Source organism: Mobula hypostoma, chromosome 1 (assembly GCF_963921235.1).
Source record: "Mobula hypostoma chromosome 1, sMobHyp1.1, whole genome shotgun sequence".
NCBI classification, from domain to species: Eukaryota; Metazoa; Chordata; class Chondrichthyes; order Myliobatiformes; family Myliobatidae; genus Mobula; species Mobula hypostoma.
Genome location: NC_086097.1, coordinates 134,451,405 through 134,477,679, shown reverse-complemented (window position 1 = coordinate 134,477,679; position 26,275 = coordinate 134,451,405). Strand labels below are relative to the sequence as shown.

Here is a 26,275-nt window from a genome sequence, read left to right as displayed (position 1 = left end):
ACGTTATGCTCAGTTCTGCATACACTGAAGCTCCTGTGCCCACTGCTTAACTTCATGTGATATAATTGATGCTCCTGGCTGGGTTCCTTGACATGTTTTACGATTGTAATCACATTGAGGCATTGGGGCTGTATTGACCCCACCCTTCCCCCTTTGAAGAATAATCTGTTCTTCCTGATGAGAAGCTTCAATGTAGAAAAGCAGAGTGCAGATAGGTGGCTGTGTTGGAAGGCATTTGGATAATGTTAGCAAGGCTATTCTGCAACTATTTTTTTGAATGATATCATCCCCAATTCTCTAGCCTAGTTCATCTGCTATACAAAACTTGTATTTATGTAGTGCTTTCACATATAAAAACTTCCCTCCAGAGTATGTTCAATGTTAGATCAGGTGAGATGGGTTTTAAGGGTATTCTTAAAGGTGGAAGGAAAGGCAAAGGTATTTACAAAGGGAATTAGGGCTGACAATTGATATCAGGGCTGCTGATGAGGTCAGAAATGCAGAGCACAGAGGTCTTGGGATAATATAGAATTGAGTGAACCATGGAGGGAAGTGAAGACAATTTAGAACTTTATTTTTATTGTTATTTAGAGATACAGCGTGATAACACATCCTTCTGGCCCAATGAGCCCGCCCTGCCCAATTCCATCCATGTGACCAAGTGACCTACTGACCTATACGTCATTGGGATGTGAGAGGAATCTGGAGCATCCAGAGGAAACCCATGCGGTCATTGAGAGAATGTACAAACTCCAGTCAGACAACAGTGGGAAATGAGCCCATGTTGCTGGTGCTGTATTAGCATTATGCTAACAGTATAATACTGTGTGGCCCCACTTTAAAATCATAGTAACACACATTGAAGTTGCTGGTGAACACAGCAGGTCAGGCAGCATCTCCAGGAAGAGGTACAGTTGACGTTTCGGACCGAGACCCTTCGTCAGGACTCGTAAAATCATAGTGCTAGGTTTGAAGCACTATAGGTCAATAAGCAGAGGGGTGATGAATGAATAAAACTTGTTGTAAGGGTGCAGCTAACAAAATTTTATCTGACCTCATGACTACTGAAATGCGAGTAGTTTTGCATGTTTTCCCATTGCTGTATGATATGCATTGTACCTTACTGTCCCATGTTATGTATGGTTGCATTGTTAAAGGGTTTGAGACCATAACTCTGAAATTTTACAACTTTATCTTTCACTTCATTTTGAGTGATTGATCAAGTCAAAATCTTCCTGTCATAGGCTGTAACTCCGTTAGGGTTAGAAGCTCATGTCTTCTATTTGTCAAAATTCATCTAGTCAAAATCTGTGTGAACTGCATTGAAAAAACGCCAGTGGGATAAAGCAATCAGCCGGCACTTTTTTTTCATGTGACATCTCCTGTGTATATCATGCTGTACTTAAGTAGACTATGGAGGGAGAAACTGGATATTGTATCCAGAGGCACCAGGAGATGCAGTACTGTGCATAAGTCTTGGGCACATATATATGTAGCTAGGGTGCCTAAGACTTTTGCACAATGCTGTAGTAATTGTATGTATTGCACTGTACTCATGACATATGTGAGTGATGATAAATCTGATTTGGATATGGGGCTCTATTATGACTGAGAGTGGGAAGGGGTCAGGGAGAGTGGAATCATAGTTGGGAAAAGGGCAAGAGAGAGAGCAGGGAGTGGGGAGCATCAGAGATTCACTCTGTAATGATCAATAAACCAGTCATTTGGAATCAAATGACCTTGTCTGGTGTCTCAGGGCTGCGTGTGTCTGCATCCGTGCCATCCCCTACCCCTGGCACTCTTCTTTCATCTGTCCCACACACCTCCCATGGCCCTCTACCCTTACCATTCCCAACATCCTTTGCTCACAGCAGATTTACAAACTTACTTTCTGTTCCACATTGATAAATACAGTACTGTGCGAAATTCTAAAGGTACCCTAGTTATATATATGTGCCTAAGACTTTTGTACAGTAGTGTATTTCCTGAATTACAAATCATGAGCAGCAATAAGCATTCTAACTTTGTGTGATGGACCACAATGTGAGATACCGGCTTGGATTACATCTCTCCCTGCTGTCTCAAATTGGAATAAAAATGAATGAATAAAATGGAATGTGGAGTCCCTTTTTCTGGTTTCACAGCACTTGACAAGCTCAAAGTCACTCCTTTCCCACCTTGCATCAAGGCACAACAGAATGTTGATGACACAAAAGTTGGACTTGTGGATAGTCTGGAGAGTTATCAGAGGTTACAGCATGACATCGATAGGCTGCAGAACTGGGCTGAGAATTGGCAGATGGAGTTCAACCCAGATAAGTATGAAGTGGTTCATTTCAGTTGGTCAAATTTAAAGGCAGAATATAATATTAGTGGTAAGACTCTTGGCAGTGTGGAGGATCAGCGAGATCTTAGAGTCAGTGTCCATAGGACACTCAAAGCTGCTGCACAGGTTGACAGTGTTGGTAAGAAAGCATATGGTGTGTTGGCCTTCATTAACTGTGGGATTGAGTTTAAGAGCCGTGAGGTGATGTTAAAGCTATATAAGACCTGAGTTAGACCCCACTTCGAGAATTGTGTTCAGTTTTGGTCACCTCATTATAGGAAGGATCTGGATACTATAGAGAGAGTGCAGAGGAGATTTACATGGATGTTACCTGGATTGGAAAGCATGCCTTATGAGAATAGATTGAGTGGACTTGGTCTTTTTTCCTTGGAGCGACGGAGGATGAGAGGTGACCTGATAGAGGTGTATAAGATGATGAGAGGCATTGATCGTATCGATAGTCAGAGGCTTTTTCCCAGGGCCGAAATAGCTAACATGAGGAGGTGTAGTTTTAAGATGCTTGGAAGTAGGTACAAGGGGGATGTCAGAGGTAAATTTTTCACACAGAGAGCGGTGGGTGCGTGGAATGCACTGCCAGTGACGGTGGTAGAGGTGGATACAATAGGGTCTTTTAAGAGACTCTTAGATAGATACATGGAGCTTAGAAAAATAGAGGGCAATGCGTTAGGGAAATCCTAGTGGTTTCTAGAGCAGGTTACATGATCGGCACAACATTGTCAGCTGAAGGGCCTGTAATGTGCTGCAGATTTCTGTGTTTCTAATGTACTTCTGTTTTGTTTATCTGGTAGCATTTACAATCTAAAGAGAATGATTTAAAATATTAGGAAGAGAAAGTTATCTCTGGTTATTAGATTTAAATAGGGGCAATAACACCTCTTCCTAATACACTGACTTTGGAACCATTCACTTTGATCGAATAGTATGTCAGGAAGAGAATGTAACTAGAAGCCAGTTTTCTTGTAAGCATTTAAGAGTAATGACCAAAGACAGACTTGTTACCCATAATATTAATTTGGAGCTATGATGTTTCTATTGGGGAGAGTCACACCTAACATTATTTGCTTTCTCAATAACCCAAATAAAAAGCAAATAAGAGATGTCGTGTTCTAGCTGATTTTAGGACCAGACCAATGCTGAGCAAGGAAGGCTCTGTTGTTTTTCCTTTCTCCACTCTTCTTCTGCTTCCATCTATCATTCACCTGCCACAGTCTCCCAACTCCACCCCGCTCACCTTCCCTGCCTAGCACTATCTGCCTGTCATCTTACATCCCTCCTCAGTCCACCAATCACCCCATAATCCTGTATTGCTACTCCCCTTCTCCTCTCTATGCTGGCTATTTCGCCTCTCCACTTTCAAGCTTAATGCAGGGTTTCATTCAACCTGAAAGATAGAAAAATTCTTTCCTCCTATTAATGCTGCTTGACCCACTGAGTTTCTCCAACAGATTGTGAATTGCTCTAGATTCCATTATCTGTGGTCTCTTGTGTCTCCAACAGATTCTCCTGGGTTTGTCCATCATTAATTATTCATAATGAGCTGCTTCCATTCAGTCTGCCTACAGTTTGTCTGCAGATGCACATAAAGTGTGTGGACATGTTTTAAATTCAGTCACTTATTCTTGTTCACATATCTCAGTCTTTTAAGTATTGGCTTAGTCTGAGTTTAAAAAGTAGTGGGTTCAAGTCTTCACTACCAAATAATTAGGTCTCTGTTGAATTAACAGAGCTCTTCTGTAAGCAATTTTGGTGACCCTGGTTGAACAATGGGTGGATGGATTTGCAACCCAGTGAAGAAACCCTGCAAATTTAGTGCACAACAGGTGTCAGATGAGCATTTGACTAATCTTGACTGTGATTTCTTCTGGAGCGAAATAGCCTTCAGCCAGGCACAAGGATGATAAATGGATATTTAAGATCTCAGATGGCTCTGGCTGACTTAAGATTGTGGCCCTATGCCTCTGAGATGAGGAGGAAGAGGGCAAGCAAAAATATTAAATCCCACAATGTAAAATAAAAACACTGCACAATACGATTTATTATTCTCATATGCTTGTGAAAGAACTTCCAGAAAGATGGCCTTGATATTATTATAATTTAGTCCACTCAGAGCTCGCAGTGAAGCTGTTGTGTTTTTATCTCCATTGTATATATTTCAAATATAGAATTTATATTTAAAAAAAAAGCAGTGTTCTACACTCAGTGGGCACTTTATTAGTTACCTCCTTTACCTAATAAAGTGGCTACTGAGAGTATGTTCATGGTCTTCTGCTGCTGTAGCCCATCCACTTCAAGGTTCGGCATGCTGTGCGTTCAGAGGTGCTCCTGCACAAAACTGTTTTAACACATGGTTATTGAGTTCCTGTCAGCTTGAACCAATCTGGCAATTCTCCTTTAACCTGTCTCATCAAGAAGATGTTTTGCTCACAGAACTGCTATTCATTGGATTTTTTTCACGCCACTATCCGTAAACTTAAGAGACTAGTGCATGACAATCCCAGGATATCAGCAGTTCTAAGATGCTATACCACCCTGTCTGGCTCCAACAATCATTCCATCATGAAAGTCACTTAGATCACATTTATTTCCTGTTCTGATGTTTGGTCTGAACAACAACCAAAGTTCTTGACCATGTTTGCATGCTTTTATAGATTGAATTGCTGCCACATGATTGGCTGATTGGATGTTTGTATTAACAAGCAGGTGTACAGGTGTACCTAAAAGAAAAATCTGGCCACTGAGTGTATATTGATTAATGAAGATTTACGGAGCTATAAAAGAACTTGTGGTATTCCAAGGTCTACAGTCTTAAAAATAGGCCCCTATCTGTTGTCTCACCACTCGGACAGTGTTTTGATTTCACATTGCATTGCACTGACTTGGCTGAACCTGGAGGCCAAACTTGCTGGCCTGGAGTACTCTGGATATGATTATCTGTATGGTGCCTGAGCCTTCAGACATGCAAGTGGGTCACATGGACAAGCTTTCCCATGAAATGACTGAAATTATCTTCAACTCATGGTGGAGCTCTTCTCAAAGCTGTCAGAATTCAGCAACATTTAAAGCTACTGGTTGAAACTCTGGTCCAGCATTTCATCGTCTGGCAACTTGTGTGGTCTGGCATGTTTTGGATCTGAAGCGTAGATTTGTACTAATTAACTAATTCTGAGATTTATAATTAACTAAGATCTGTACTAATCTGTAGCTAATTAACCTACCAATACAACTTTGGGGAGCTCAGCTGACAGTGCTTCTGACTTCAGAATCCTTGTGTGACTTAATGCAAAGTGGTTATAATGTTGCTGTTCTAAGGTTGTGATTAAGGTCGTGCAGATTAGTTCAAGAACTCATTGGTTGAAGGTTTGTAACTGATTTTGATGGCATTGGGACTTAAAGCTTCTGTTTCTCTTGCCTAATGGTAGCTACAACAAGATGGCATAGTCCTGATGGTGAGGATCATTGACAACAGAGGTTTTTCATTGCACTTGCGCAGGTGACAATTGACTTGACTTTCAATGGCTATACCTAAAAAGAATGATTTCCCTGCTCAGAGAATGATGATCAGGGGCAATTTCTATGGCAGTGGTTTTCAGTGACCAGACATCAGTGTCGTCCCAAGAATGTCAGACTAGAGAGTTTCAATCTGCATTTAAAATGAGGAAAATGCTTCTTAAAAGTTGTTATTTAGAAACGTAACAAAATAGTTTGAATTAGCTGTATATAATTAAGAAAAATGCATTACTAAAAATACAGCTCTCCAGTCTCCTGTGAAGTAAATGAGTTGAGAATCAGAATCTGGTTTATTGTCACTGACATAGGTCATGAAATTTGCTGTTTTGTGGCAGTAGTACAATGAAATACATAAAATACTATGTTACAATAACAAATACATTTTAAAAATAAGTAATGCAAAAAGAGAGCAATGAAGTAAGGTAGTGTTCATGGGTTCCTGAACCATTCAGAGAGAGTGGAAGGTGTTCCTAAAGTGTTACATTTGTGTCCTGTAACTCTTTTCTGAAGTAGTAATGAGAAGAGGGCATGTCCTGGATGATGAGGTCCTTAATGATGGATGCTGCTTTCTTGAGGTGTCACCATTTCAAGATATCTTTGATGGTATGGAGCCTAGTGCCCATGATGGACCTGGCTGAGTTCACAAAGATCTGCAGCTTTTTCTGATCCTCTGCATTGGCGCCTCCTGTTGAGTTAATAAGTCAGAATACTTTCCATGGTACATCTGTAGAAATTTGCTAGGTTCTTTAGGTACAAGCCAAATCTTCTCAAACTTCTAATTAAATATAGCTGCTGGTGCGCCTTCTTCATATTTGTATCAAAATGTTGGGTTACCAGGAAGAGGTTGGCACCCAGGAGCTTGAAGCAGCTCATCTTTTGCACTGCTGATCCCTCAAGGAGGACTGATGTGTGTTCCCTGACTTCCCCTTCCCAAAGTCCTCAATCAATCCCTTGGTGTTTCTTGCATGAAAGGTTGTTGTGAGGCCATTCAGCCAGTCAAATTGTCTCACCTCTGTATGCTTCTTCATCACCATATGAGATTCTGTCTACACCAGTTCTGTCATTCGGAAATTTATTGATGACCTTTGAGCTGTGCCTAGCCACAGTCATGGGTGTAGAGAGAGTGTGGCAGTGGACGAAGCATGTATCCTTGAGGTGCACTGTGTTGATTGTCAGCGAGGAAGAGATGTTATTTTAAATCATTCTGACTCTAGTCTCCTGATAAGGAACTCAAGGATCCAGTTGCAAAGAGAGGTATAGAGGGCCAGGTTTTGAAGGTTGTACTGTGAAGATGATGGTGTTGAATTCTGATCTGTAACCAATAAGCAGCAGCTTCACCTCATGTAGATGCTTGTAGAGATTCCCCAATATAAGTGCTGCGGTGCCTCAGAAATTTGCACCCTATGCAGAGTTCAAGACTTTCAAGAGGAGCACAACTTCAATGACCCGGAGGGCTATGCTGGTTGGAGTCAGAGCCTTATGCTTTGGCTCTTTGTAGGGTCACCATGCAGGTTAAAGAGTAGAGGCCAGACTAAGAGTGGTCCAATGGTCCTTCTGGTTCAGGGGTTCAGCTCAGGGCTTCAACTGTGGCTGGTCAAACAAAACTGTTATGGAAACAGCAACGAAGAATCCTTCTACATCGGTGTGTGACGGTATTCCTGAGCCTCCACCTCCACCTGGAATTTACAAGGCTAACAGTAGTGCAAACCAAAGGGAAGCTCTGACAAGGACAGACAGAGATGGAGAACCTTCATTGCGGCCCTAAGTGCCAGTGCCATAATGGGCGGTAATTAGGTAAGCAGAGTTCAAGAGCATTGCCAATAGGCAGATTTTGCTGGCTATATGGCATTTATTCGCAAATTTGCGACTCCCAGGATTTGGTAACGACTTGCCCAAGCTCTGAACTTGCTGGTATTTTCGGGTTTGAATGAGGGGAATTCCCAATAGAACTGCCAGCAACTACCAAGCAAAATCTAATTATTAAACTCCTAAGTACCTGGTTAGAATGATTCTCTGTAAGATCTTTCCGATATGTTGTTTGCATGCAATTATTGCAGCATTCAGAGCTTGCTTGAAGCATTTATGCTTTTTAAAATTTTCATTAATAAAAAGTCTGGCGTAGATAAAAAAACTGTGTAAAAAGTGATTTTACATATTAACTTAGAAAATGGTGTTATAGTTCTGTGGTTCTTAATGTAAAATTTAGAGGAACTGTTTCTTGGTCACACTATGTGCTTCTGATATCAAGCACTTATACTATTTCATTTTTTAGCATTGTAGATGGCAACTGATATTTGAAGTTGTTGCCATGCAATTTATTGGTGGCCTGTATCAATATGAGATATCAATATCCAATTATAGTACACCACCCATAGTTGCTTTGAGTAAATAAAATGCTGTCAGTTAAAATAAATGAAGGCAACAATGTGAATATTTCAGAAACAAATGTCACAGCAGGCCTAAAGAAACATTTTTCATTTTGATTGTTCCAGCACACAGTTTTGAGGTTGAACTCATACAGTATAATACAAGAGTTAATCATAGATTTTTTTTAAATTAATTTTAACTGAAGGGCTTATACTGATTCTAAAATAGATTGTCCTCCATTTACTGGGTATTGTTCCTTTTTAAAAACATGGCAGTAAAATAAATGTCACAAATGGAGCTTGTGCGACAATTTTTTATATAAAAATGCATCTTCAACATAAATTAGCTTGTGGCATAGAGGTTAGTGCATTCATTTCATGGCACGTTGATTGCAGAATCAAGTCTAGATGCTGATTAACCAATTTGTGTCTCTGATGAGCTTTGTTAGTTTTCAGCTAGTCTAATCTCTGATGTGTCCAACCTTGAGGTGATATTCCAGGCCTGGGAAATATTGATGCCTCTTTAAACCTTAGTTGCGTAGTTGGCATGTGCTGGTTTCTGTTTTTAAGGCTGATTTATCATTGATGCTTGGTTAGTAGGTTGTCATTGGGTGGGATCAAACTAACTTCAGTCATGCTACATTCTTCCCCAAAATTCACATTATCTTACGAACAGAAGAAACTGGGTGAAAAGAGCCAGGAAACTTGGTGTTGCAGGAAGATTGTATTACTGGATGTTCTGAAGAAATCAGTGCTCATTTTGTCACCAGTCCTGTCACAGGCAAAACTTACCCTGAAGTGCTGTTTGTGCTGTTAGGAATGCAGTTTTCCTATCTTTGTGTAAGATGGTGGTAGAGCAGCTGCAGAGCCTGCTATCATGAGGAAATCTGCAGATGCTGGAAATTCAAGCAACACAGATCAAAGTTGCTGGTGAACACAGCAGGCCAGGCTGCATCTCTAGGAAGAGGTACAATTGACGTTTCGGGCCGAGACCCTTCGTCAGGACTAACTGAAAGAAGAGCTAGTAAGAGATTTGAGAGGGGGAGGGGTGATCCAAAATGATAGGAGAAGACAGGAGGAGGAGGGATGGAGCCAAGAGCTGGACAGGTGATTGGCAAAAGGGATACGAGAGGATCATAGGACAGGAGGCCCAGGGAGAAAGAAAAAGGGGAGGGGGGGAAAACCCAGAGGATGGGCAAGGGGTATAGTCAGAGGGACAGAGGGAGAAAAAGGAGAGAGAGAGAGAGAGAGAGAAAGAAAGAATGTGTGTATATAAATAAATAACAGATGGGGTATGGGGGGAGGTGGGGCATTAGCGGAAGTTTGAGAAGTCAATGTTCATGCCATCAGGTTGGAGGCTACCCAGACAGAATATAAGGTGTTGTTCCTCCAACTTGAGAGTGGCTTCATCTTTACAGTAGAGGAGGCCGTGGATAGACATATCAGAATGGGGATGGGACGTGGAATTAAAATGTGTGGCCACTGGGAGATCCTGCTTTCTCTGGTGAACAGAGCGTAGGTGTTCAGTGAAACGATCTCCCGGTCTGCATCGGGTCTCGCCAATATATAGAAGGCCACATCGGGAGCACTGGATGCAGTATATCACCCCAACCGACTCACAGGTGAAGTGTCGCCTCACCTGGAAGGACTGTTTGGGGCCCTGAATGGTGGTAAGGGAGGAAGTGTAAGGGCATGTGTAGCACTTGTTCCGCTTACAAGGATAAGTGCCAGGAGGGAGATCAGTGGGGAGGGATTGGGGGGATGAATGGACAAGGGAGCTGCGTAGGGAGCGATCCCTGCGGAAAGCAGAGGGGGGGAGGGAAAGATGTGCTTAGTGGTGGGATCCCATTGGAGATGGCGGAAATTACAGAGAATTGTATGTTGGACCCGGAGGCTGGTGGGGTGGTAGGTGAGGACAAGGGGAACCCTATTCCTAGTGGGGTGGCAGGAGGACGGAGTGAAAACAGATGTGTGTGAAATGGGGGAGATGCATTTGAGAGCAGAGTTGATGGTGGAGGAAGGGAATCCCCTTTCATTAAAAAAGGAGGACATCTCCCTCGTCCTGGAATGAAAAGCCTCATCCTGAGAGCAGATGCGGCAGAGATGGAGGAATTGCGAGAAGGTGGCATTTTTGCAAGAGACAGGGTGAGAACTGGAGAGGAATAGTCCAGATAGCTGTGAGAGTCAGTAGGCTTATAGTAGACATCAGTAGATAAGCTGGCTCCAGAGATAGAGGCAGAAAGATCTAGAAGGGGAGGGAGGTGTCGGAAATGGACCAGGTAAACTTGAGGGCAGGGTGAAAGTTGGAGGCAAAGTTAATGAAGTCAACGAGCTCAGCATGCTTGGCGCCTCAGCCTCCCAGAATCCTCTCGGAGACTGCAGAGTGGTGAAACAAGCAAACGATCTCCAAACTTCAAATTACAGCCTCCAACAGTTCCAGAATCACAATCAGGATGAAAAACAAACGTGGGACCATTGCACACAGGTACCATCTTGACTGGTAAGACTAGAATATAAAAGCAAGAATTAATACTGCAGCTTACAAGGCTTCAGGCAGACCATATTTGGAGTCAAACAACAGGAATTCTGCAGATGATGGAAATTCAAGCAACACACATAAAAGTTGCTGGTGAACGCAGCAGGCCAGGCAGCATCTCTAGGAAGAAGGTGCAGTCGACGTTTCAGGCCAAGACCCTTCGTCAGGACTAACTGAAGGAAGAGTGAGTAAGGGATTTGAAAGTTGGAGGGGGAGGGGGAGATCCAAAATGATAGGAGAAGACAGGAGGGGGAGGGATGGAGCCAAGAGCTGGACAGGTGATAGGCAAAAGGGGATACGAGAGGATCATGGGACAGGAGGTCCGGGAAGAAAGACAAGGGGGGGGGACCCAGAGGATGGGCAAGAGGTATATTCAGAGGGACAGAGGGAGAAAAAGGAGAGTGAGAGAAAGAATGTGTGTATTAAAATAAGTAACAGATGGGGTACGAGGGGGAGGTGGGGCATTAGCGGAAGTTAGAGAAGTCGATGTTCATGCCATCAGGTTGGAGGCTACCCAGACGGAATATAAGGTGTTGTTCCTCCAACCTGAGTGTGGCTTCATCTTTACAGTGGAGGAGGCCGTGGATAGACATGTCAGAATGGGAATGGGATGTGGAATTAAAATGTGTGGCCACTGGGAGATCCTGCTTTCTCTGGCAGACAGAGCGTAGATGTTCAGCAAAGCGGTCTCCCAGTCTGCATCTGGTCTCGCCAATATATAAAAGGCCACATCGGGAGCCGTAGATGTTCAGCAAAGCGGTCTCCCAGTCTGCGTCGGGTCTCGCCAATATATAAAAGGCCACATCGGGAGCTGCGTCGGGTCTCGCCAATATATAAAAGGCCACATCGGGAGCTGCGTTGGGTCTCGCCAATATATAAAAGGCCACATCGAGACCCGACACAGACTGGGAGACCACTTTGCTAAACATCTACGCTCTGTCTGCCAGAGAAAGCAGGATCTCCCAGTGGCCACACATGTTAATTCCACATCCCATTCCCATTCTGACATGTCTATCCACGGCCTCCTCTACTGTAAAGATGAAGCCACACTCAGGTTGGAGGAACAACACCTTATATTCCGTCTGGGTAGCCTCCAACTTGATGGCATGAACATCGACTTCTCTAACTTCCGCTAATGCCCCACCTCCCCCTTGTACCCCATCTGTTACTTATTTTTATGCACACATTTTTCTCTCACTCTCCTCTTTCTCCCTCTGTCCCTCTGAATATACCCCTTGCCCATCCTCTGGGTCCCCCCCCCCCCGTCTTTCTTCCCGGACCTCCTGTCCCATGATCCTCTCGTATCCCTTTTGCCTATCACCCGTCCAGCTCTTGGCTCCATCCCTCCCCCTCCTGTCTTCTCCTATCATTTTGGATCTCCCCCTCCAGCTTTCAAATCCCTTACTCACTCTTCCTTCAGTTAGTCCTGACGAAGGGTCTTGGCCTGAAACGTCGACTGCACCTCTTCCTAGAGATGCTGCCTGGCCTGCTGCGTTCACCAGCAACTTTTATGTATGTTGCCCATATTTGGAGTATTGTGAACGGTTTTTGGGTCTCATATCAAGGATAGGATGTGCTGGTATTGGAGAGGCTCCGGAGGAGAGTAGGGGAATGATAACAGGAATGAAAGGTTTACATATGAGGAGCGTTTGATAGTTCTGGACATGTACTTGCTTATATTTCCTTTTGAAATTTAGAAAGGCCTAGATAGAAGGATGTAGAGAGAATTTATTTTGAGTAGTGAGAGAGTCCAGGTCCAGAGGGCACAGCCTAAGAATAAGAAGGATGACTGTTTACAGCAAAAATGAGGAGGAATTTCTTTAGCCAGAGAGTGGTGAATCTGTGGTATTCAGTGCCACAGACTGCTGTGGAGGTCAAGTCATTAAGTATGTTTAAAACAGAGGTTGATAGATTCTTGATTAATAAGCACCAACTCACCAACTCTTACGTCAGAATGCTGTTCATTGACTTTAGTTTGGCATTCAATACTGTGATCCGCTCCAAGCTGATTGCCAAACTTTGCCAGCTTGGTATCAGCTCATCCCTCTACAATTGAACCTTGGACTTTCTGACTAACAGACCCTAATCAGTTAAGTTAGATGACCTCTCGTTCTCCACTCTCACCCTGAACACCGGTGTGCCTCAAGGCTGTGTGCTGAGCCCTCTTCTGTACTCCCTTTTCACCTATGACTGCGTTCCTGTACATGGTTCGAACTCCATAATCATGTTCGCAGACGACACCACGGTGGTTGGCCTGATCAGAAGGGATGATGAGACGGCCTACAGGGACAAGGTCCAGCACCAGACCGCGTGGTGTGCCGACAACAACCTGGCCCTTATCACCTAGAAGACCAAGGAGATCATTGTGGACTTCAGGCATGCTAGGAGCCACACTCATGTCCCCATCTACATCAACGGAGCTGTAGTGGAGGATGTATCAAGCTTCAAATTCCTTGGTGTCCACATTTCCGAGGATCTCACCTGGTCCCTGAACTTCTCCATCCTGATCAAAATGACGCAACAGCACCTTTATTTCCTGCAGAACATCAAGAAAGCTCACCTCTGTCCCAGGATACTGATGGACTTTTAGCGCTGTACCATTGAGAGCATACTCACCAACTGCATCTCAGTGTGGTATGGCAATTGTCCCGTATCTGACTGCAAAGCACTCCAGCGTATGGTGAAAACTGCCCAGTGGATTATCGCACCCAATTGCCCACCATTGAGAACATCTACCATAAACGCTGCCTGGGCAGGGCGAAAAGCATTCTCAGGGATGCATCAAACCCTAACCATGGACTTTTTACTCTCCTCCCATCCGATAGGTGCTACAGGAGCCTCCGCTCCCGCACCAGCAGGCACAGGAAGAGCTTCTTCCCTGAGGCTGTGACCTTGCTGAACCTCACATCACAGCACTAATCAGTATTACACCCATATTATACTGTCTCAGTATTTTTATATTTGTGTGCTGTAGCATTTACTTTTTATTTGCAGTTATTTTTGTAAATAACAATATTCTTTGCATTTCTGGTCAGATGCTAACTGCATTTCATTGTCTTTGTATCTGTACTTGGCACAATGACAATAAAGTTGAATCTAATCTAATCCAATTATAGGTAATGGGGAAGGCAGGAGAATGAGGTTGTGAGGGAAAATAATTCGGCTGTGATCAAATGGCAGAACAGACTTGATGGGCTGAATGGCCTAATTCTGCTCCTATGGCTTATTTCTTTCCTTTTTCGCAGTTCAAGAGTAAAATCACACTACATACAGGATTGCTTGTAATGTTTCGCGGTGTTTCACTGTGTTTTGCTTTAAGCTTCTACTTTTGCTCTGTGCTCCATGCAACTGTAGAGTTGCAGTAAACATCCTCCAAGCCAAATTCAGCAGGAATGAACCACACTGATATTCTAAGATGCCATTCTTAACCCTTTTGAGTGAGACATTGGTAAAGTGAACTGAAGAATGCATAATAGATCTTCCAATGCACAAGCAAATCGATGAGTAATTTTGAATCATTTATGTTGATTTAAAAATTCTCATCAAATTCCTTGCACATTTTTGCATATAACCTCTACAACTTATCAAAATCTTCTCTTCCAGAAATTTAACAGCTCTGTTACTGACACTCATACCTTCAGCTGCCAAGGGCCCCTTTGGAATTCCCCCTAAACCTCTATTCTACCACCCCACTTTAAAGAGGTTCTTTAAAATGGCACTCGGCGGTCTTTAGAGCTTTTGCCTCTCTTCTTTTGAGATGCTGCTTAAAACCCACCACTTTTTCCAAGGTTTTGGTCATCTGCCCTGAATTATGCTTGATGAGGTTTCTGTGAAATGTTTTGCAGCATTAAAGGTGCTAAATAAATAGAAATTGTTGTTGTTGCACTTTGATACAATAATCAGTTCACATATGTTGGTTGAGCACAATATTTCCCCAAGATCCAATGGACTATGAAATGTAAATTGACTTACATTTTTACCCAGAAAAATGATTACAATCAGAGGCTGTCTGAGGTACTGCCACTGATGGAAATAACTCCATAAGCCAAGACAGGATGTCATTCTTCAGTAAGGGTGGAATAATGGTTACTGAAGAAGTCTGATAGCAGAGCTGGGAAAAGCTGCCAGGCATATCCTTGTTCCATAAACAGCAGGCAGTGTTTTATCTGACAGACAGCGTGTAAATCTGTCCCCAAAATGTCCAGATGTTTAGTTTCCAACAGTCACTGTAATAATTTTGCTATTTTCTTTAGTTAGACCGATAACATCACTTAGTAGAATAAACCGTTGACAGAATGCAGAAGTATGTCACTGTAGTCTATGAATATACTCACTCTAAGGCAAAGAGAAAAATATAAATGAAAATGTTGGCATATGACTGTTGTGCTGCTGAGCTGATCATTTTATGGTTTGTTTTAGTTCTGCTAATTTTGTGTTAATTTATAATGGAGCCATGCAGATAATAGTCTCAGAAGAGAGAATGCTCCAGAATCTTCAAATGACTGCAATGTCTTTTGCATAACTTCTGTTAAACTACTGAGTGGAATTAGTTCATAATCAGCAAGCAAATGCCCAGTGTCACTTTATGAATAATGAAAAAACATTGTGCATAAAGTGTCACTGGCCTTTTGCTTGCTGATTATACCATTTTTGTCATAGGGTCATGAAACACACAGTACAGAATCAGGCCCTTCAGCCCGTCTAGTTCATGCCGAACAGTTATTCTGCCTAGTCCCATCGACGTGCACTTGGCCCATGATCCTCTGTCTCCCTCCCATTCACATACTTATCCAAACTTCTCTTAAGTGTTGAAGTTGAGCCAGCATTCCCTGCACAGTCATATCAAAAGAAAAAAAAAAATTTGCATTACTATAGTGCTTTACGTGAGTTTGGGTCTTCCCAACACATTTTATACTGAGTAAGGTACTTTTGGAAAAGCCAAAAAGCTGCAGTTGATAGAAATCTGAACTTTAAATAGAGGATGTTAGAAACATTCAGTAGGTCATCAAGCAGCAGGTGATTGACTTTTCCCGAGAAATGGCCACCTTGATATGCCTGGGGAAGGCTGGTTGTCTGACATTATTCAGCAGTATTAAGTCCTGAGTGCTGTGATTATGCCCTCCGGACCTCTTAAAGAGCAGTCACTTCTGTAACGTACTAAGAGAGGTGCTAGTTGGTATACAGCAATCTTTTTCACAAATGGAAATTTGTCAATGAGCAGATAATTTTTAATATATTTCAAACCAAAAGGAGGAAGGGAAATCCTCGCTGTTATTTCCATCATGATAGGTGTAGGGTGTGTTAGACTCAGAATTGGGAGTTATCAGCCTTTGCCACTTGTCTACAAAAATAAGTAGAGAGCTCATTAGTTTGTAAAGTTTGGTTGAAATTACATAAATGGAGAAATGTACACACATTCTCTGTATTCTGCTCTCTCTAGCAAGAAATGAATGAATCTCGTGATTGTCTATCCTACATGTATACTTTGATAATAAATTTGCTTTGAACTTTTTGAACTTTAGTTCTGCTTCTTGGTGTGTGTTTCTCGATTTTAAGCAGTTACCCTTTATTGTCAACAAAATGTAGACGAAAGATTGAACTTAGAATCTCTCTCTCACACTCAGTTTCATTCTCCCTCTCGCTCCCTCCCACCCTTCTCCCCTCTCACCCTCCTTCCCCTTTATCCCCTCTTCTGCCTCTACACCCCTCTCCCCTCATTCCCCCTCACTCTCTGCCCCACTCCCTCTCCTCCCCTACAACCCCAACCCTCCTTCCACCCTGCCCCTTCCCAACCCCTCAGCTCCCCTTCCCCTCCACCCCTCCCACCTCCCCCTACCCCGTCCCCCTCTCCCTTTCATGCCCTACGCCCCCCTCCCCCTTCCTCACTTCTTGCTGCCTCCAAAGTCACTTAAAGTGTTTTGTGGTTTCATGAAGCATGAAAGGTTCTGCTTAAGAGTTTTTCTTCCCTGTTGATAACTTAGTTTAATACGTCTTCTGAAGTTAATTGGAAACAAAAGCAAAGCAGCAATGGAGATCGTTTTCTTGCCTGCATGCCTGTTATTTTGTAAGAGTACTATTTACGATAAATCTTAATTATTTGAAATATGTTTACTTGTTATGGTGGGAATGGAAAATTTGACTAATGTTTACTGTAGCACAATTTGGACTATGCTTCCTGGACACAGTGGATGTATTAAGCATCCTATTGTAAAAGGAAAGAAAAATCTTTACCAACTTTCATTTAGAAACTGCTGGCCCATCAATGACTTCCTTTGGCAGTGCTCTCAAATGAATGCAGCATCCTGTTCAAAATCCATTCATTCCTTTGCATCTCTGCAGTAATAGAATGATGCACTAAACAAGAGCCTTAAATGGCATCAAGTCAGAAGTTTAAAAGCAAAATACCACAGATGCTAGAAATCTGAAAAGCAAAACATGCTGGAAACACTCAGCAGGTCAGGTAGCATTTGTGGAAGGAGAAGCAGTGTTAAAGATTCAGGTCAATGATCTTTCATCAAAGTGAAGTGAAGACAGAAATAAAACGAGCACTGGGTTTCAAAGAAGAAGGTAGAGGAGGATCAGAGAGAACACGTGAAAGTTTGTAACAGCTTAGATGTCAGGAGATTTTGAATGATGTGAGTGCCAGTTGAAAGACTAGTGAGTTGCAAAGCTCAAAGTAAATCTCGAAGTTCAAAGTAATGTTATTATCAAAGTACAAATACGACACTACATGCAACTTTGAGATTCATTTTTTGTGGGCATACTCATTAAATCCATAGAATAATAATCAAAGTAGAATCAGTAAAAGACCACACCAACTTGGGTGTTCAACCATTGTGCAAAAGTCAATAAATTGTACAGAAAAACAAAATAATAATAATAAATAGATAAGCAATAAATATCGAGAACACAAAATGAAGAGTCCTTGAAAGTGAGTCCATAGATTGTGGGAATATTCCAATGATGGGGCAAGTGAAATTACCCCCTTTGGTTCAAGATCTTATGGTTAAGAGGGAATAACTATTTCTGAACCTCTTCCCACCCAATCTACTGTAAAATGCTATTCCCTTTCTTCAGTTCCTTCGCCTCCACCGCATCTGTTCCCAGGATATGGCTTTTTGTTTCAGGACATCATTGATGTACTTCTACAAAGAATGGGGTTTCCCTTCCTCCACTATTGATACTGCCCTCACCTACATCTCCTCCATTTCCTAAACATCCATGCTCACCCCATCTTCCCACTGTGATAGAGTTCTTCTTGTCCTTACCTACCACCCCATGAGCCTCCACAAGCAACACCTCATTCTCCACAACTTCTGCCATCTCCAAAGGGATCCTGCCATTAAACATATCTTTACCTCCTCCACCCACCACAAGCTTTCCATAGGGATCCCTTGCTCCGCGATTCCCTTGTCCGATTTTCCGTCCCCACTAATCTCTTTCCTGCCACTTAATCCTGCAAGCGACCTAAGATCTACATCTGCCTATTCACCTCCTCCCTTACCTCCACTCAGGGTCACAAACAGTCCTTTCAGGTGAGGCAACGCTTCACCTGCGAATCTGCTGGGGTCACTTATTGTGTCTGATGCATCTGATGCGGCCTCCTGTACACTGGTGAGACCTGTCGTAACTTGGGGGACCACTTTGTCAATCACCTCCGCTCAATTCGCCAAAAGCAGAACTTCCATGTAGCCAAAAACTATAATTCCGACATGTTGGTTCACGGCCTCTTCTTGTGCCATGATGAAGCCACCTTCAGGGTGGAGGAGCAACACCTTATATTCTGTCTGGGTGCCCTCCTACCTGATGGCATGACTATTGATTTCTCCTTCTGGTTAAAAAATATCTCCCCCCCCTCTTCTGTTCCTCTCACGGGACCTTCACCTCTTACTTGCCCATTTCTTTCCCCTGCTTCCACTTCTCCTTTCCTTTCTCCTATGGTCCACACTCCTCTCCTATCAGATTCCTCTTTCTACAGCCCTTGACCTTACCCACCCACCTGGTTTCTCCTATTACCTTCTAGCTAGCCTCCTTCTCCTCCCCCACCTCTTTATTCAGGCATTTCCTCCCTTCCTTTTCAGCCCTGAAGAAGGGCCTTGACTGTCTATTCACTTCCAAAGATGCTGCCTTATCTGCTGAGTTCCTCCAGCATTTTCTGTGTGTTCCTGAACAAGGTGGTGGAAGCCCTGAGGCTTCTGTACCCTTTTCCCGATGGTAGCAGCAAGAAGAGAGCATGTCCTGGGTGGTGGTGGGTCCTTGAGATGGACACTGCTTTCCTGCAACAGGGTTTTGTGTAGATGTGCTCAATGATGGGCCCATGATGGACTGGGCTTTATCCATTAATTTTTGCAGAAGGCATAGCTGGGGAGGCGTGCTGTAAATTGAAGACACATTTCTCCCCACAGTGACTGCTTGACTTTCTGAGTGTTTCCAGCAATATACAACCTCTGGAAAGAATGATGCATTACATAAGGGAGCTTTATGAAATTAGTGAGCAACAAGAAACATCAGTTTTTCTGAGGTTTCAACCAGATGCACGTAAAATTGCTTAAAACCCCACCCAGGTGTTATACTCTTAAGTGTTGCTGTTGTAACTTTTGGTAGCACTGGTTTAGCTTGTAGCTTAAAAGCAGTAATCAATATTTATTTTATTTTACTCGTTGACTCAATTTGTTTTAAGATCTGAAAGATTTCACCCATTTTCAACAAGCCATAGGCTATCGGCTGTCACATCACTGGTTGGTAGTTTTATTGCTTATTGACATCAACCATTGATATTGTGTCTGTGTGTGTGTGTATGTACATATAATTGGTTGCTTAGTTGGAAATGAGACATAATGCTTAGTCTACAATATTTTTGCTATTTTCCAGACATTAAACTATAATTTTGTAATTGTGATACCTTGACAGAGGCTATAGAAACAAGGCTATAAAATAAGTAACACACAAACCTTTGTGTATTTTCTGAGCCTTTGAATACAAATGTGTTTTTGCTTCAATGTGCTTTTTAACTACAGTTATTTGTCTTTTTAATTTGCCTTTTTACTGCAATATCTTCAGGAATGTTCACACTTTTAAAAATTCCATACTGCTTTAGGGCCCACATGAATTTAATTTTGATTAACTAAGGGGTTGCACAAGGACTTTTTCAGTTGGTAATTGGTTTATTATTGTCATATGTACTGAGGTACGAAGAAAAACGTATTTTTCATGCCATCCATACAGATCATTTCACATCATGGTTGTACAAGCGAACAGCAATAACAAAATGCAGAACATAGTGTTACAGTTACTAAGAAAGCACAATGCAGGCAGACAATAAGATGCTAGGCAATGATGAGGTAAATTGTGAAGGCCAAGAGTCCATCTTAATGTACAAGAGGTCCATTCAGTAGTCGTACAGCAGTGGTATAGAGGCTGACCTTGAGCTCGGTGTTTTCAGGCTTTTGTATCTTCTGCCTGATAGAAGGGAGGAGAAGAGAGAATATCCAGTATGGGAAGGAGTCTTTGATTATGTTGGCTACTTTTCTGAGGGAGCAGGAAGTGTTGACAGAGTCAATGAAGGAGGGGCTAGTTTTTGTGATTTTCTGAGTTCAGCATCTCAGGAATGAAATACCTTTCATAAAGAAAATCTAATTTATATTATTACCTGTGTGAGAAGTGAATAGTATCTCTACAACATTGTCATATGCTAAGGCACCTTCCCACAGGATGCAAAGATCTGAGGTTGTATCTTTGTGCTTTTTCCAAGGGACTGTTGAAAGGCTGTATGGTGGTGTTTTGTAATGAATTAATGTTGTGCCTAATCCTGTGTCTTTGGGTTGAAATTTTTGGCACTTGGCAAAATGCTTGTCTATACTTTAGTTGCAGTGATAATGCTAAGGTTAGACTTTCTAGGAACTAAGGATTTTATTGCTTATTGCCAGGGAGAAAACTGCAAAGGCTGGAAATGTGTACCATTCTAATAAGCAACAAAAGAGATTTGTTAACATTTTGAACTAGAATCTTCAGAAGTCTGTGGAGTCTTTTGTTTTCCTATGGCCAATCTGTTGTACATTTTCAGTTATTTTGTATAATTAGATAATGATGGGTTTAGATCTGCAGTATTGCGAAGTTTGTAAGCAGATTATTTTAAGATGCACTTTCATGAATGTTTGGAAAAGTTTAGGAAACCTTGCATCTTGGATATTGGCAAGCAAAGCGGGCCTACTGTTCAGCAAATCAAGAAGTTTGATGCCAACTTGCCTGCAATGTTCCTGTTGAATGATTTCCTTCTGTACCCGTTGTAACATGAAAGCTTGTGACCAGTCTCGTCATCCAACAACAAGGATGTTTAACATAGTGCCCAGACATAAACTACACCCAGCTGTGAGCAGTGGACAATGTCAGTGCCAGAAATGCTAGGCCCATGCTGCTTCTACTTCAGCTTGACATGCTCAAGCTATCCAAATTATACCTTTATATGATACTTTAGTGAATGGTAGTAATGATTTGCAAAACAGTTTAAGTAAATTTATCTTTAGTCAGAATGGTAAGTTTATCTGTCTTAATGTCAACGCTGAAGGGATATGGTGGTTGCATTCAGCCTATGATATGTTTAATGTCATATCTTTTCCTTTAAAAAATGGGTATTTCTGTTCTATGTACAGTGCATTTTTATTAAAATAACATAAGTGGAGTAGATATCTCAAATAGCAACCGGGAAACACCATTTAAAAACTGGTTATAAATGATGCAAGATTTCACAGGTTCAATCCTTACACAACGTATTCAGTAGCAGACCGGTTGTTACTTCTTTTTCTGCTTCAGTCCACTACATCTCTTGGGGCATTTGCAGCCTATCTGGCTACGGAACCAAGTTAATCAATGCCTCTTACCACATGGAGTCAAGCCTTATGAGATTTGTCTAGTCACAGGGCATAAAAATATGGGAATGTGATATGGTGCAGCAACGCCTGTGATTTCAGTCTGTGTGCTGATCCAGGAATGTGCGCACCGCGGCAATGGTTAAGTTCATGCTGGTGTGATTGGTTGAGTAACCTTGCGTGGATGATTTTCCGTTTAGCCTTTACTCTGACAGCACGCACCCTGGGTAAGTGAGAGGACCATACAGGTGAAATCCATTCTCACATTTGCCTTAGGGGCAACCGGACTGTAACAGAATTTTTCAAACCCTTTGGGTCCAACTGTGGAGCAGAGGATAAATGGCTGAAGTGCCTGGTGTCGACAGGAAAATCAATGCCTGGTTATATAGATGTGACAGGCACAAGCCTGCATTTCTGTCTGCACAAAGTCCACGCAGATACTTCAGTTTGTTTGTAACATGCTGTTTTAGGATCGTATGTGTGGTTTTAATTTTTGTACCCTTTCCTGCACCTTATATCTAAACCTCCTTCTTTTAATTTTGCACAACAGGAAATTTGTGTGCGAGATTTGTGACCGAACATTCATTGAGAAGTGGGCCCTGACCAACCACAAGAAGCTGCATATGGGCCAGAAGCCTTTCAAGTGCCCTTGGCTGACCTGCCACTATTCTTTCCTCACAGCATCGGCCATGAGAGATCACTTCAGGACCCACACAGGTTTGCAATTTAACCGTCTGAATAAAGAGATCGTTAAGTCTCTTAGCAATGTACGCCTGGCTAAAGGAAACTTGGCGGAAATTCATGTATCCAAAATAATTCACACACAGAGAAATTGCACTATTATAAAAGACTCTACTCCAACCAATAAGTGCTGATGAAGTTTGGATTTCGGTTCTCCTGTGTTAATTTCTCTCAATCCATTAGTTAACCCTTTGAAGGCTAAACCTCCAACATTTATACGGTATCTTTATCCCAAAGAGCTCTGTCAACAATGTTTCATGCTGAGCTGTGTGTTTGGACATCAGAATCTTGATCATACAGGTAGGTTTTTAGAAATGAAGGGGTAGAGAGGAGTTGAGGGACTTGGAGAAGATATTCCAGAGTTTAGTGCCCAGGTAGCTGAAGGTACACTCATTAATGGTAGGATCTTGGAAATTAGGGGTAAATTAAAAGGACTTTACAAGAAAAACATGGAGATCAAAGGTTTGTGGGGGTTATTCAATAGCATGGTCAAAAGCCAGGTGTGAATTAAAGTTAAGAATTTTCAAATTGAGGCATTACCAGACTGAGGCCCAGTGTAAGCCAGCAAACTCTGGCATATTTAGAACACAGGAGGCAGAATTTTGATCAACTCCAATCTATGGGGAACGGAACGGGCAAGAAATTTCTCTTCAGCAAAATCTCCAGAACAGGAGAGAAACCTTGTTAGATGATTCCTAGCAAAACAAAACTTTTAGTTACAGGTGGGTAATTGATGTGCTGTATGATTCAAATATCAAAGTAAATTTATTTTCAAAGTACAAAGATGTCACCATATACAACCCTGAGATTTGTTTTCTCTGCGGGCATCCACAATAAATTCAAGAAAGACAAAAGAATCAATGAACGAACACACCCAACAGGATAGACAAACAAGCAACCTATGTGCAGAAGGCATCAAACTGCAAGTATAAATTAGAAAAATGAATACACTTTAAATATCGAGAACATGAGATGAAGAGTCCCAATGACTCTCTAATCCCCACGGCCTTGTAAAATCTGTCTTCTTTACATAATAGGGCGTTTCTGCAACACTGACATCACCTAGTTATTCAGTTCCTGACTTGGAGACTTGTCTTCAACTTGTAGAGTTCTTAAATACACTTCTTTCCTTACTTGTGGCTTAAGAAAATAATTTACCAGCCGGCAGTCAATAGAAGACACAGTGTCATTTCTTGTAGAGAAGCTGAAATAATGAACAGACAACAAAAGGCACAATGTTGGTTTGGATATGTAAGCTGAGCCAACAGATAGGCAATGGAAAAGCATACTGTTGGCTGTTGTAGATAAGATGAACCAATAGGGAGAAAAATGGTATTTCACCCTTCCAGAAATCTCAAAATAACTGCATAATTGCAGTTTTAGCAACATAGCTTGAAAGGTTCTGGTATTACCCAAGCTGCCTTGAATACCATACTGTAAGTTAAATGGATCACAATTGTTAGATGTCGATTAACTTTACTTTGTATCAATATCGCAGGTTACCTCACTTAAAGTAAGCAGCTACACAGAGAGTTATCTGCAATATGTACAACTTCTTTTACAACACCCCTGAAGCCAACATCGTGCAAAGCCTGGAACAGACTGTGAACCACTCTCACATTTCCAGCGCCTTCCTCAATGAGACACAAGTTTTTCACAGAAGCAGTCAGTAGATGAGGAATTGAAAATACAAAGATCAGTGGAGCTGAAGTTAAAAATTATTACTTAGAATCTTTAGTCAGATTCAGAAAATGTGGGAATAGTTCTAACCTTGTTCAGCTGGTAATTGGTGGAATATGCTGCCTGATTGAAGTTTCTGTCAGATAGACCATAATTCAATCTTGCAGTGGATCCACTATTGTTCCACGTGGAAGTAAAATGACCCTCACTGCCTCAGTACCCCAAACCCCAGACTCCTAGAATGAGAATTTGTGGTGTTTGTTCTTCAATTGAATCCGTGTTGTTTTTTGCTGGCTCTTTTTTTGCAAATGACCCTAATTTATTCAGACTCAATTAAGTCTTAGTTTCAAAATGTTAATACTTAAAGGCAATTAAGTTTTTGGTTAAACTTTTCAGGCTGAGTGATGCTGGATGAATTTTACACATCATTGTATATCTAAAGAGTGATTTTCTTACAGATGTGTTCAGGATGTCTGTGCATATAATCAAATATAGGCACAGTGAGCTACCAGGGTGATAGCAGTTTTAATGAATAGCTTTGCCAGTTTGTCCGCACCAGTGTAATTTATTGATGGGTTCATGTAACTGTACAATTAGTGTTCTCTGAACTTACAATCACTTCCTGAAGTCTCAGAGAAACCTTTCTTAAATAAAAAGCTGGAGGCCCTGAAATAATAGTCCTCCATCTTCATTGATACAATAATACATTTGAGATATCTTAAAAATGTTTTTAATATGTTTTAAATGGAGCAGTGCTGTACTCATTCATTGGGCTCTTTAATAATCAAGTACAGCTTTTCTAGTGATAATCTCCAGTCAAACTCTGATAGATTGATTTCAGCAATAAATAAATATGAGTTCATTTTCCCTTTAGTGCTGTTGGATCATAGTTTCCTGTGGCAGGTCACCCAATAGCATTGTTATCCACCTGTCATTTGTCAGACCTGGAGCACAGGTGATTGAGAGGTAATCTTATAGAGATGTATAAAATCATTGGGGGACATAGATAAGATGAATGCGCTCAGTCTTTTTCCCAGGTTTGTGGAGTCAACAGTGAGAGGGCATGAGTTTAAGTGAAAGAGAAAAGATATATTAGAATCTTCAGGAGCAACTTTTATACACAAAGGGTGGAATATGTGTAGAATTAGCTGCTAGAAGAAGTGGTTGAGACAGGTATAGTACCAGCTTTTAACATACAATTGAATGGATTAGGGGGCTGTGAGCCAATTGCCAGTAAATGGGACGAGGTTGGGTGGGCCATCTTGGTCAGTATGGACCAGAAGGGCTGAAGGCATGTGTCTGTGCTGAATAATGTTATGACTCTATGATTTGCTCCTGTGTTGCTATCCGTTTGAATTTTTTGGCAAGTTATTGACATCACAAAAGGAAAACTGCAAGACAAATTAAATAGAAGGGCTGCGAATTGGTGCAAGGAGGGAAAATGCATGTGTTTCAGAGAGGGTGAACTTAAACAGAAGATGGGTGCAGAGAATTATATGAAGTACGAGAAAGAAAGATTGTATTCGGAGAAAAGAGATCGAAAGGAAAAGTTTTCGAGAATGCTTGTTTTATCACTAGAATAGGCAAGGAACGGAAGGATGTGGATCTAATGTGGGCAAATGAGATTGGTATAGATAGGCAAAATGGTCAGCATGGAGGTGGTGGGCCGAAGGGCTCGTTACACAGTTCTCTGACTCTAATGCTGGTTTTAAATTTATTTCAAAATTCTTCAACCATAGGGATATAAAGGAGGCATGTGATTCCAAATGTATGATAATGTCACAGAAGTTGATTGGCAGTGCTACATCTTTAAAGGGATCAATCTCACTCTTACAGTGTCAAAAGCTCTGCTTTACATATGTCATGAAATTTGTAGTTTTGCAGCAGCAATACAGAACAATACAAAAAACAATTACAATATGAAATATGTTAAAATATTAAATTAATTAAAGAGAATGGAAAAGTACTGAGATAGTTTTGATGGGTTTGTTCATTGTCCATTCAGAAATCTGATGGTGGAGGGGCAGGAGCTGTTCCTGAAATGTGGAGTGTATGTCTTCAAGCTCCTGTACTTCCTCCATGAAAGTAGGAATGAGAAAGGGGCATGTCCTGGGAGGTGGGGGTCCTTAATGACGGATACTGCCTTTTTAAGGGATCACCTTTTGAATATGCCCTGGATGCCACGGAGGCTAGTACCAATAATAGAGCTGGCTGAGTTTGCAACACTTTGCAG

General features: G+C 41.8%; 1 protein-coding gene across 3 annotated transcripts in view; it reads left to right on the top strand.

The window, feature by feature from the left end:
- The window catches only part of znf407 (zinc finger protein 407), a 509,138-nt gene that overhangs the window by 296,774 nt on the left and 186,089 nt on the right, over positions 1 to 26,275 (top strand). For all 3 annotated transcript variants that reach the window (XM_063056048.1, XM_063056031.1, XM_063056041.1), the window contains exon 5: positions 22,172 to 22,338. In XM_063056048.1, coding sequence (XP_062912118.1) covers positions 22,172 to 22,338 — 167 coding nt within the window. The remainder of the gene's footprint in view (positions 1 to 22,171; positions 22,339 to 26,275) is intronic.